The 12,310-nt window shown below is 37.5% G+C and overlaps 1 protein-coding gene across 2 annotated transcripts in view; it reads right to left on the bottom strand.

Moving 5' to 3' along the window:
- The window catches only part of st6galnac3 (ST6 (alpha-N-acetyl-neuraminyl-2,3-beta-galactosyl-1,3)-N-acetylgalactosaminide alpha-2,6-sialyltransferase 3), a 90,390-nt gene that overhangs the window by 33,180 nt on the left and 44,900 nt on the right, over nucleotides 1–12,310 (bottom strand). For both annotated transcript variants that reach the window (XM_055202799.2, XM_055202800.1), the window contains exon 3: nucleotides 9,013–9,422. In XM_055202799.2, coding sequence (XP_055058774.1) covers nucleotides 9,013–9,422 — 410 coding nt within the window. The remainder of the gene's footprint in view (nucleotides 1–9,012; nucleotides 9,423–12,310) is intronic.

The following is a 12,310-nucleotide window of genomic DNA, read 5'->3' as shown; positions in this document are numbered from 1 at the left end:
TTTTATGTTTTCTCGACCTATCTGGCTTGGCAGCGATAATCCACTAGTGTTTAGCACTGCCTCTGGCGGTCATCCGGAATTCACAGAACCACAGTTACATACGTAACTAGCGATATCCGTGCACTCGCGTGCATGTAAACGACCTCGTTAACTCACGGTATCTAGCCTAACTTATATGATTACCTCATAACGAGCATAATATGGTGAATAAACAAGCTTTCATTTAACTTAATTTCATACCTTCAATTTGTAGTGCATGTCGCGTATTATCATGGTTCAATTCTTTCATTCATATCTCCTGTTAATATTATCCTTCTTGGTTCAAACTTTTACCTAGCAGTTTAACTTTATACTAAACTAACAAGGGAACAACGTAACACAAGGTAGCTCTGATTAAACTGAACCAAATAACGAACAAACGGGAAATAAAATGGGAAAAATATCTTATTTAGGTTTTTTTGGCATATGGCTGCGTAGAGTCAGACAGAGAAATAACATTATAATTAATTTAGCTAAACCAAGTGAATATGAGATTTACCTGCTCTCTTCAGTCCTCCTTTGAAAGAAAATGGCGGTAAAATCCCTGACAGGATATGTTTAGTGGAGGCGTGGCTTGATTTACACCGCTCAGTGTGAAATCTGGTAACACCCTTGTTTTACACCGACACTGTCGTGGATATAACACTGGCCTAGCAATGGCAGTGTTATTTCATTACCAGATAGTGTTAAAACAGCATCAACACTGTGTATTTAACACCATCCCTGAAAATTTAACACTGGTGATTTTGCTGTGTAGGTTGACCAATAATTTTTCAGTATGTACTGTAATTTGATGTTTTTGTAACGTTTATGAAAAAAGACAAATTATATTTTCATCTTAAAGGGACATTACACTTTTTTTTGAAAATATTCATTTTCAGCTCCCCTGGAGTTAAACATTTTATTCTTACCGATTCAGCTGATCTCTGGGACTGGCGCTACCACTTTTAGCATGGCTTAGCACAATCCATTGAATCTGATTAGACCATTAGCATCGGGCAAAAAAATAACCAAAGAGTTTAGATATTTTTCCTATTCAATAATTGACTCTTCTGTAGTTACATCGTGTACTAAGACCGACAGAAAATTAAAAGTTGCGATTTTCTAGGCAAAAAGTCCCCTGCTATTGAAAGTAACCAAGGGGACTATTTTCGGGCAGTGCGTAATATCACTACGCCTGCTGCAGCTATGTTACATCAGCAAAGTCAAAGATTTTTACACCAGTTTGAGAGTATAGTCCTAGCCATATCTGCCTAAAAAAATCGCAGATTTAAATTTTCTGTCGGTCTTAGTACACAATGTAACTACAGAAGAGTCAAGTTTTAAATAGGAAAAATATCGAAACTCTTTGGTTATTTTTTAGTGCAATGCTAATGGTCTAATCAGATTCTATGGATTGTGCTAAGCTATGCTAAAAGTGACCCAGAGATCAGCTGAATGCATTCCAAAATGATAAGAATCAAACATTTAACTCTAGTGGAGCTGGAAAATTTGTTTATTTTGAAAAAAGTGAAATGTCCCTTTAAATCATACTAAAATCTCAGTTGAAATAATATATTGGTTTTATCCACATTTATTCTCAGTGTACTACACCATATTCTGGAACACTTACTGACAAAATAAACCTCATCAATAGACAATCAGTCTCATTTTCCTCCTCTTCAGACTCAGAGAGAATAATACAGTATCAGGTGATCACATAATAACTCAAAGAAGACACAATCCTCCTCCAGAAATCATCATAATTCATTTCCTTACATGCTACATTAACCCCGTGTCACATGTACAGAATGCGAAAGACCACTGCTGAGATCATGGGGTTGATGTCTGACACTAAGAATATTGGACTGTCTTTCATTCATTTCCCTGCTGCTTTACACTGCTGTCCTCTGGTTGATGGATCACACCAGTCTTATAAGACACAAATGGATATTTTGATGTACTCTTAGTTCAATCCATTTGACAGATATTAAAAAAACTTGATTCATGAGTTAAATAATGTTTGCGTTTACATGGACAACAACACGATTATAGCTTTCAACACTATCAGCTCCTTCTAAAACACCAGACCGTGCACGAAAACCGTGTTCAGATTAAGTAAAATGAAATATGTTTTCCTCCAGTTTTGTCATTAAAACATAAACAGGCTTCTGCACACCAAATGCACACATTTAATGAGCCATATTAACAATTGTTATAAAATACTTATTGTTAGAGAAGTCAAGCATACCCTTTCAAAACGAATCACTACAATGCTGGTAGGTTATGGGTGGTAGGACATTACTGTATGGTTGCTGAGGGGTTTCCAGATTGTTGCTATCCAAGTGATTCTAACAAAATCCAGACTTAAAAGGTATCCAGCATCAGATTTTTTTAAAAGCCCTTGAAGCCATTTTGCACATAAGATTAAGGTCTGAACTTACTATAACCATTATTTTTAGAGGGTTTAATATTTCCTATATAATTATTTACATTTTTCAGATTATAATTATCAAAAATTATCATTACCGCAACATGATATTACATTAAATATATGCATTTACAAACGTATGTTTCGGTAATGAGAACTAAAAAGTGGTCTAGGTACTATGACAAACAAAATGTCAACTTTTATATGGAGAGAAAAAATAAGAACTGCTTAACTAGTAGCCATCTTGAGTGTCACAGTCAATTATGTCCCTTTCAACAATTTTTTTTTGAAAATGTTTGTTCCTTGAGGGCTTAAACAATGATTGAAAATTGTTGCGGAGGATGAGAAAATTGGTTTTGGACCCATTTATATTCCTGATTATTGTCTCTACATTTACCAATGATCATCATCAAATACCACATGTTTCTTTACTGTAAATGTTTATAGTATAACATGCACTGAAGCTTTTTATTTTTTAGATTTTTTAATTATAAATATTTCCATGTCAAAGAACCCAAATCCAGTCATGGACATGTTGCGGTAATGAACATTTTCCCTTGTAAGATTAAAATTGAAGGAACTTATTCCTTGGTCACAACTTGGCACAACCCCCTGTGCTGATCAAAGACTAGGCCTATTGTTACAGCTGTTTATCCAATACAGTGGGGGTTAAAGATGGTCTTCTGATTGGTAAGTTTGAGTGTATTATGTTGGGTTTGGTCAAGTACAGTTGGGGTTAAAGGTGATCTTCTGATTGGTCAATTTGAATGTATCAAGTTAGGCTTAGTCACATGGTCAAGAGATAGAGGATAAAGGTCAAGGTTTTTATGAGCTCTGGGCCTTTGCATTTTAGCTTTTGCCTTTGCATTGGCCTTTTCCCCTTTCCTTTCTCTCTTCACCTAAGTTCTGGGGTTCGGGCCATTAGGCCTAGATTTCAGTTCTCAATTGTGAATCTCTTTCTTCTAAACTTTCTTTCTCTGTTCTCTATCTAATCAGGTAATATCTCACATACATTGGAAACAGTCAATTGTTTGTATTATTTACCATTTCATGCATTTATAGTGTAACCATTTCAACTGTAACTTTAAGTCAGTGCTGTAATTAAACCTTTTCATTTACAAATCTGTTGTTTAATTTTGATTTAAGGTTAACACTTAAACGCTCCATATTTCTATACAATATATTCGTACTCTAGCAACGCTCTCAGACATATTGTGGTCGAAACCGGGGAACGATTGCAGTTTTGTTCTCCTTCCGAAACCTGAGATCCCTTACACCCTTAAATGTGGAAAAAACAACAAAATTGGTTTGTATGATGTCATTTTAAATTATGTGCAAAATAGTACATGAAGAGATGTTTGTAACTGTACGCTTCTTATTTTGATACTCTTACTCTGCATTTACTTTTTTTACCAAAATGCTTCATGACACCCAATAAGTCTAATTTCGCGAGAATCACTCATACACTCTAAAATGATAAGTAGGATCAAACAGGGACAATACAATAGTTTACCTTAACCCAATGGTTGGGTGTGCCCATATTTTATCCAATTATGGTTTGAAACAGCACTTTTAAAAATGTATGTGTTATTGACTCAATCTTTTTGGTTATTTTTTAATATTTTATCATCTCCCAGGTAGTGAGCCTGACCACTTTGAGATACAATTTGTCCATACTATAGCACAAACGTGCAAGACAAGTAATGGAACTTTCGTACTAAGCATTACTAACTAATCCATCTTCAATACAAAGTCATTTTAATAGCTTAAATTGTGCATCACCAATGCAGGATACGTTTTCAAACCTTTTAGAGAGGGACTAATAGCTGAATATAATCCTGACTTCAGTAACATTAGTCTGTGCATGCTGCCGTTAATCTAATAGAAATAATGATACACTAAGATACACCGGACAAGCAAAACTCCTTATATCACATATCACCTTAAAGCATTCACAAAATCTATTACAGTGGGTAGGCTTCAAATGAACTCAGTCTGTGAAGAGCTATGTTGCAATAATAAAAGACAATGAATATCTACCGTGCATTTACATATTACTTTATATTGATTTCCTCCCAATAGATGCAGAACCTAACCAAAGCATGAAATTGACACAACTTCAGAATGCCGGGGGGAAATGACTTCTCGAGCTGCGATACAGGCTTAAAGTACTCTTATTTTATCTATGAAATAAATCTCTGATTCAAGATGCACATAATAAACAAGTATTATAGCTACACCTATACCTACAATACAATCCTTTCAGTTGGATTGAATATATAATGCTGTAGGTTTGCATGGGTTGCTTGAACTGTCACTTTGGACATAAGTATCTGGCAAATGAATAAATGTAAATGAAAGAAAGCATATTTATAAAGCTTTTGAATTGTGCTGCAATCTGCTGGTGTGATTTTATACTACTCCCAACTATATGCGGTCCATTCACAGGTGCTGACTGTAAGCAAGGCTGCTCCTAAAGTGTAATTCAAAACTAAAGCTTTGCTGCCAAATGTTTCCTGACATGCCGATCTGCTCTATTAAGGCTGATTTATTACAGATATTACACACACACATCTGCTCATGCCCACGCACACACACACACACACACACACAGTGGATTTTCCCTATGCAGTAAATGCCGGGATCTCACCCAATGGATACACAAAATGCAGGCCACTGGTTAATGACATCACAACCACCTTGGTTTTGTTTGAGATGAGTTGAGGCTGAATAAAGGATAATCCTCTCCAGACCTCCTTAGGAATATCTTTTATCTGTGCTCTAACACAGCAGCATTAGTGCTATCATTAGGGATTAGGCTTGAAAGGCAGAACTATCAGAGAGCTGATCTAAAGTAATCTAAGCCTCTCCGTGAAAGAGAGATTATTGGGATGATTTTTTGGGAACGACAGTGAACCTGCTGTCTTGTTGAGAGCTCATCTTTAAAATGAAACATTCATGAGGGTTTTATGTTATGGTCTGATGACTGTAATGAGTAATATCAACAGTTGATTAATTCCAGCGCTATGACTGCACACTGCGCCAGACTCATTAGCACACAGCAAGTGCTCTTCAGAACTCAAATAACCTTGAGAGTCCATTGATTTTTTTTTTTAACGACAGCTCACCTTTGGTAGTTCTGGGATTTTGATGGTGACACCAGGAAGATTTTACCCACCTCTTACTTCCTGAAAATACGGAACTACGATATCAAAGTAAAATTGGTACTTTTAGTGAAGAGTGGTTTTAGATTTGACATGATTCATGCCAGTAATAAGTGCACAGGAGTGTAAAAGGTAGACACAATAAAAGTCCACACAAAAAAAGAAGAAGATGTATAAAAACATTTTGTTAAAGCATTATAGAGGTGATTGTGACATTGAAGGGTGTTTATATGTTAAAGAACAGAGGTTAAAATATTGTGCAAATATTAAACAATGTAAAAGTAAAACATTTTATTAAACCAATGTTGGAATGTACACTCACCTAAAGGATTATTAGGAACACCTGTTCAATTTCTCATTAATGCAATTATCTAATCAACCAATCACATGGAAGTTGCTTCAATGCATTTAGGGGTGTGGTCCTGGTCAAGACAATCTCCTGAATGCCAAATTGAATGTCAGAATGGGAAAGAAAGGTCATTTAAGCAATTTTGAGTGTGGCATGGTTGTTGGTGCCAAACAGACCGGTCTGAGTATTTCACAATCTGCTCAGTTCCTGGGATTTTCACACACAGCTATTTCTAGGGTTTACAAAGAAGGGTTTTTGTGAAAAGGGTTTTTGTAAAAAGAGAAAAACATCCAGTATGTGGCAGTCCTGTGGGTGAAAATGCCTTGTTGATGCTAGAGGTCAGAGGAGAAAGGGCCGACTGATTCAAGCTGATAGAAGAGCATCTTTGAATGAAATAACCACTCGTTACAACCGAGGTATGCAGCACAGCATTTGTGAAGCCACAACACACACAACCTTGAGTCAGATGGGCTACAACAGCAGAAGACCCCACCGGGTACCACTTATCTCCAATAAAAATAGGAAAAAGAGGCTACAATTTGCACAAGCTCACCAAAATTGTACAGTTGAAGACTGCAAAAATGTTGCCTGGACTGATGAGTCTCGATTTCTGTTAAGACTTTCAGATGGTAGAGTCAGAATTTGACGTAAACAGAATGAGAACATGGACACAAAAAACTATTTAGAAATAGTTGGATAAAGGATAATAGAAAACTGTATTGAAATTAATTTGTAATATATCATGTAATAGTAAGAGCTAGAACTGTACAAGGGTCAGGGAAAATAAGATTCCCTGATTCGGTGCATCGGAATAAACAGCTAATAATGCAATGCGTCGGTTTAAAAACCGTGCATCAGATACAAATTAGCATTTGCATCCTGATGCATCATTTCAAACATATTTTGAATCAGTAAAAAAAGATTTATTTATCTATAATTATTGGTAGATGCACTAAACTTTTATTATTTAGAAAGTGGCCAATATTTTAAGATAGCTTTTTCCTCTCTAAACTGTTGCTCCGTCCTGCTGCTGCTGACGTATGATAACACAAAACGGAAACCGAGGCGTGTCATGAAAGTCTCACAGAGCATAACATGGCAGAGGTAGAGCCACCCTCCACAAAGTAATTACAAATCCATGGGAGTCGAAAGCAAAAAAAAATGTGGGTTGGTCCAAAACATTTACTGGTAGTAAATGTCATTTTTTGTTTTCTGGTGCCTTTTAATTTGCTTTTATAGCCTAAAAGCTTTGCTTACCTTGTTGTGTTGCAGAAGTATTGTTGGCAAAGTAGTGACACACACGAAATGGAGTTTAAATGATATGGACTCTAAATGAGTCAAGTGGAATGGATTTGAGGAAGCAGCAGCGGGAAAGTCTAAAATGTAGCTAAAATGCGGAACGGAGTTTAATTTATTGCCATTCCTCTAGTGGAACAAATGCGCTAAATTAGAGAAAAATGGAGTGGGTCCAATATCATTAGTCTTAAAAAGTGATCTTATAATGCAGTGGTTCTCAAACTTTTTTGGCGTGCGGCCCCCCTTATGTACGGTGCATCCTTTCGTGGCCCCTCAAAGTAAATTTTGACATTAAACATTACAAAACTTAAAATTTGAATCAAACAAAACATATTAAATTATACAATGCAGTGCTGTTGGTAGCCTTATTTTATATCTGAAGTATAAATACAGAATTTATGATAAATTAATGTATTTTATAAAATGTCATTAAACTGGGGGCCACCTGGCACCATCTTAGGGCACCCCAGGGGGACACGGCCCCAAGTTTGAGAAGCACTGACTGTTGTAATGGTTTCGACGCACATGTACAAATCCAAAGAAACTGTACCGTATTAAATTGCATAGCATCATATTTTTCATTGCATCATGCTACATTAAATGACATTGTGTTGAACAGATGGTGCTATATCACTAACTCTTAAAGTGACACTCTCATTCTGGCGTAATAATCAAGGACTTTGCTCCTGTAACATGGCTGCAGTAGGTGCAATGATATTACGCAGCAGCTGAAAATAGTCCCCTTAGTAACTTTCAATAGCAGGGGACTATTTTCAGGCACTGTGTAATATTATTGCGCCTACTGCAGCCATGTTACAGCAGCAAAGTCCTTGATTATTACGCCAGAAGAGTATAGTTCCTACACATATCTGCCTAGAAAATCACAACTTTTAATTTTCCATCAGTCTTAGTAGATGATGTAACTACTGAAGAGTCAAGTTTTAAATAGGAAAAATATCGAAACTCTTTGGTTATTTTTGGCGCGGTGCTGATGGTCTGATTAGATTCGGTGGATTGTGCTGAGCTATGCTGGGGGTGCTGGCGCCAGACCCGGAGATCAGCTGAATGGATTCCAAAATAGTAAAAAGCAAATATTTAACTCTACGGGAGCTGGAAAATTAGCATATTTTTCAAAAAAAGTGGAGTGTCCCTTTAAGCCATGTTGGCTAATCAGAAGCCATTCCAAGTCTCACCTCACCATGAACAACAACATCACAAACCAAAAACTCCGGTTTTACAGGCTACACGGCAATGCTGCAACCGGAGTTTCTAAAAATCTTCACCCTGGCAGGAGTTTGGTTTTAGTGACTTGATATTGCGTACTTCCGTAGAGTATCAGTATAAGTCACAATAATATTATTTGGGATGAAAGCAGATACTGTATGTGATCCAGCTGTGGCAACCCAGCTCAAGCCTTCAACATAAAATCATATTTCATAATGTAAAGAACACATTGAAATCTTTAAATTTAGACCACTAAGACCACGTCATAGACTGAAAGTGAAATCAATGAGTGATATCTAACTTTGATGCTCCTAATCTAAAAATGACATTAAGCCTGGATCTTACAAACGTGTCACATATTTGTAAAAGCAGTTTAAACTCCACTCTCTGGAACTCTATGTGCCTATAATGTTGTACAGTTATGTAATATGATTTACAGTATACATAACATCCTAGCCAGATTATTTTATCCCTCTATATTCTGCACAGTGCAGCACCAACATGCCTCAGGATTACCGCAGAGCACTCACCTGTCTTTACCAGTCTCTTTTTTAAACACGGTGTCACAGTAATTCATTCGCTCATCCGTGGTGACGTAGATGCGAGCCTGTGGGTAGTTTTCCACTGCCTGTCGCAGCATGTTGTAGACGATTCCCTTTCCATCCTGCCGCATGTTGCGCAAGGGCCCCCAAACCACATAGATGGTCTCGTTCCCCTGGCCGAAGAAGTACTGGGGCTTTTGGATTAGCAGAGGAACACTGGTGTGCGACACTACCCTCAGGTCCGTCCTGTGGCCCACGTCCCTCCCAAAACCACGCGTGGGTGCGTTGTTCATCCTCCATATGCAGGAGGACTGGTCAATTTCAGCTCCTGCTTCACGGCCCAACATCTGGCCAGAGCTGGACACTATACTGCAAACCTCACAATGGAGCTTCAACGGCTGGAAGAGAGAAAAGAGTTTTGGATGAGCATTCGAGAACCATTTCAATGATCCATGCAGACTTTTATATTGAATTTTTGAATGGTTAATAAACCAAACAAAACAGATTTGCATTTTAGAGGCTTTGATCTTTTATGACTTTGAAATCTCACATTAAACATAATGAAAACATAATGTCCTGTTATTGCTTCTGCTTAACGCGCATGAAGGATGTGCTGCAGGAAATGTAAAACAGGGACAAAGATGCTGTATTTTATTATACCTCTTCTATTTTGGTAAACAGGTATATTTTTTGTTAGCTAAGAGAAAGAATTGCATTGCGAGTCTTCATTAGCATCCTGATAAAAATAAACCTGAATTTAGTGCATGTGCCGCTAGCAGAACTGCCAGTATGATCTCTATAATTCTGAAGATATATCCCCATCTGCCACTGGTGAGTCAAACAGGTAACCCTACCCCAAACGCACAACACAGTTTGAGTCAAAATAATAGTGCAATGCAATGTTTCGATAGTGTCTGTAATGCTTTGTGAAATGTAAGAATACTAGCTGTTAGAATTAAACACATCCCTATACTAACCAGCAATGTAATGACTGATCATCAGCCCCATGGCATTAAATCTATCACCCTACTCTTTCTATTTATTCGCGTAGAATACCAAAGGGACACTAAGTGCCATGAGATTGCCCTAACAAATTAAAGCATGCTTGGCCGATCTGCAAATCTTGCTCTAGGAAAGATAATGGTAGAGGAGACTGATCAATAGCTTATGACTGACCAACTGATCAGTAACAATTAAGAAGTCATTTAAGTTACACCCTCACATTAGTCAAATTATTTTTAGGCACAATTAACTGAAGGTGGCCACTGAGTCGGTTACATTGGTAGTGAAGTGACAGAAACATGTTTACGTTTGCTCTTTTAGCAGACACTTTAATCCAAAGCAACTTACAAATGAAAGAGCATTCAATGTTGCCTAAAGAGCCAAAGATGAACACCAACCTTTTAGTGGATGGTAAGTAAGGGATTTCCAGTGCACTTACAATTTGAAATATGTTGATATATTTCATATAAAAATATTCTATCCACTTTCCACTAATAAAAAAATATTGTCACTGTCAAAATGCACCTTACTACCTGAACTGTGTGCCATTTTATATATTCCCTGCATTAAAAGTGCAGTGTGTACATTTTGGGAGGATCTATTAACAGAAATGCAATAAGCCAATATAAGATACATAACTATGTTTTCAGTGATGCATAAAGACCTTACATTATGAACTGTTACGTTTATATCACCTTAGTCACCTTGTCCCCTTACATGGAAGTCCCCAATTTGGATCGCCATGTTTCTACATTAGCCATAAAAGGGGCAAACTGCTTTACAGAGTGTGTTTCGTCCCTATGTTGTCTCAGACAAACTGTATGTTTGTCCTGTGGTGGTTACATTCCACCACTGCTTCAGGGACGGCGTCAAGGGGGGGGCATTCGGGGGCTGTGCCCCCCCAAACAGGTTGTTGTGCCTCCCCTACAGTTTTTTATTAATTTAATATATATCAAGAATAATTCAAATAAATTAAACATTGAATGTTTCATGACTTTTCATGTAATCAAATGAGGAAAATATAGTTAATATACGTTTTCTTTAATTAAAATAGACCAGTTTCTCTGATTGGTTGCATTGCGGCGTCTCATGCGTCTTTAGCATATTTGTGACTTGATACCAACATGTTTTTCGCGGCATTTTATGGATCATGTAAAATATGGATATTAAAACATTTAAAAACGAACCAGCATCACCTGCTCCATCTGTCTTCATGCAAACACAGATTGGCTCAAACTCAGAGATAAGAGGTCGAGGTGGAATTTTTAAATCTACAGGACACTGTTTTAAGGAAGTTTAGCCTCTTATGGAACGGCTGAAATTCCACAAGGGGGCGTATTTGTTCCTCAGACATTGCACAATAAACGTGACATCTGAATATATTCATTATAAATCGTGAATGAAAAGTGAGATTCGAAAGAATGTCCATTAGTGAACTAATTGTATACACTATTTATATTGTAATTCGGTCAGAAACATCAAGATTGTGAGATGAGCAAATCGTTTTGGATTAAAAGGCTTGGATATTCCATTTCCTTGGACTTTTGGGGATTTATGAACAATTTGTTTTGGACAATTTCACCGAAGCGGATAAAGGGAAGATTTTGAAGGTAAGTAAATATCCTAAATCGGCGCTGCCCGGTTCAGGTAACTAACAACTAGATTACCGTTTTATGACTGCTATAAATCATATTATGCTTTGTGTGGGCGCTTAATGGAATCCCGAAAGTCTAAGCTTTACAACGATGTGCCGCATGACCCTATATTTTGAAGATTTAATGCTTCAAGGTTACAATGACGTAAAGCAGCCTCACGTACAAGGGAGGGGGTGTACCGTGTACGACACAGTGTTCCTTATCAGGTTAATGTTTGTACACGCCGGCTTCAGATTTTTTTAAAGGTAAGTTAGCGTTGTTTTAATTTATGTAAGCTTATATGTGAAGTGTGGCTATAGACCGTTAACAGCATTACGACGTGATTATGGTAAAGCAGCTTTTAGGACGCGGTGTGCGCTGCGCTATGACACCCATTCATTTCAATGGCTTGTGCCACGCGATTTGTTGTTGCGTCGAGCAAAGCGCGAAACTTCCAAACAGGTGTGTTGGAGCTGGTTGGAGCTAAACTCTGTAGGACACCGGCCTTCCAGGAACTGAGTTTGACACCCCTGTTTTAATGCCTTGTTTTTGCAAGTTATTGTTGCTAATTGTGTGCCCCCCGTTGGAAGCCACGTGCTTATGGTCTGGCACCGGCTCTGACCTAACTGTGCAGGAAGTGGACATGCACG

Source organism: Misgurnus anguillicaudatus, chromosome 2 (assembly GCF_027580225.2).
Source record: "Misgurnus anguillicaudatus chromosome 2, ASM2758022v2, whole genome shotgun sequence".
NCBI classification, from domain to species: Eukaryota; Metazoa; Chordata; class Actinopteri; order Cypriniformes; family Cobitidae; genus Misgurnus; species Misgurnus anguillicaudatus.
Note: the sequence above shows the minus strand (reverse complement) of the source record. Positions and strands in the feature narration are given on the sequence as shown.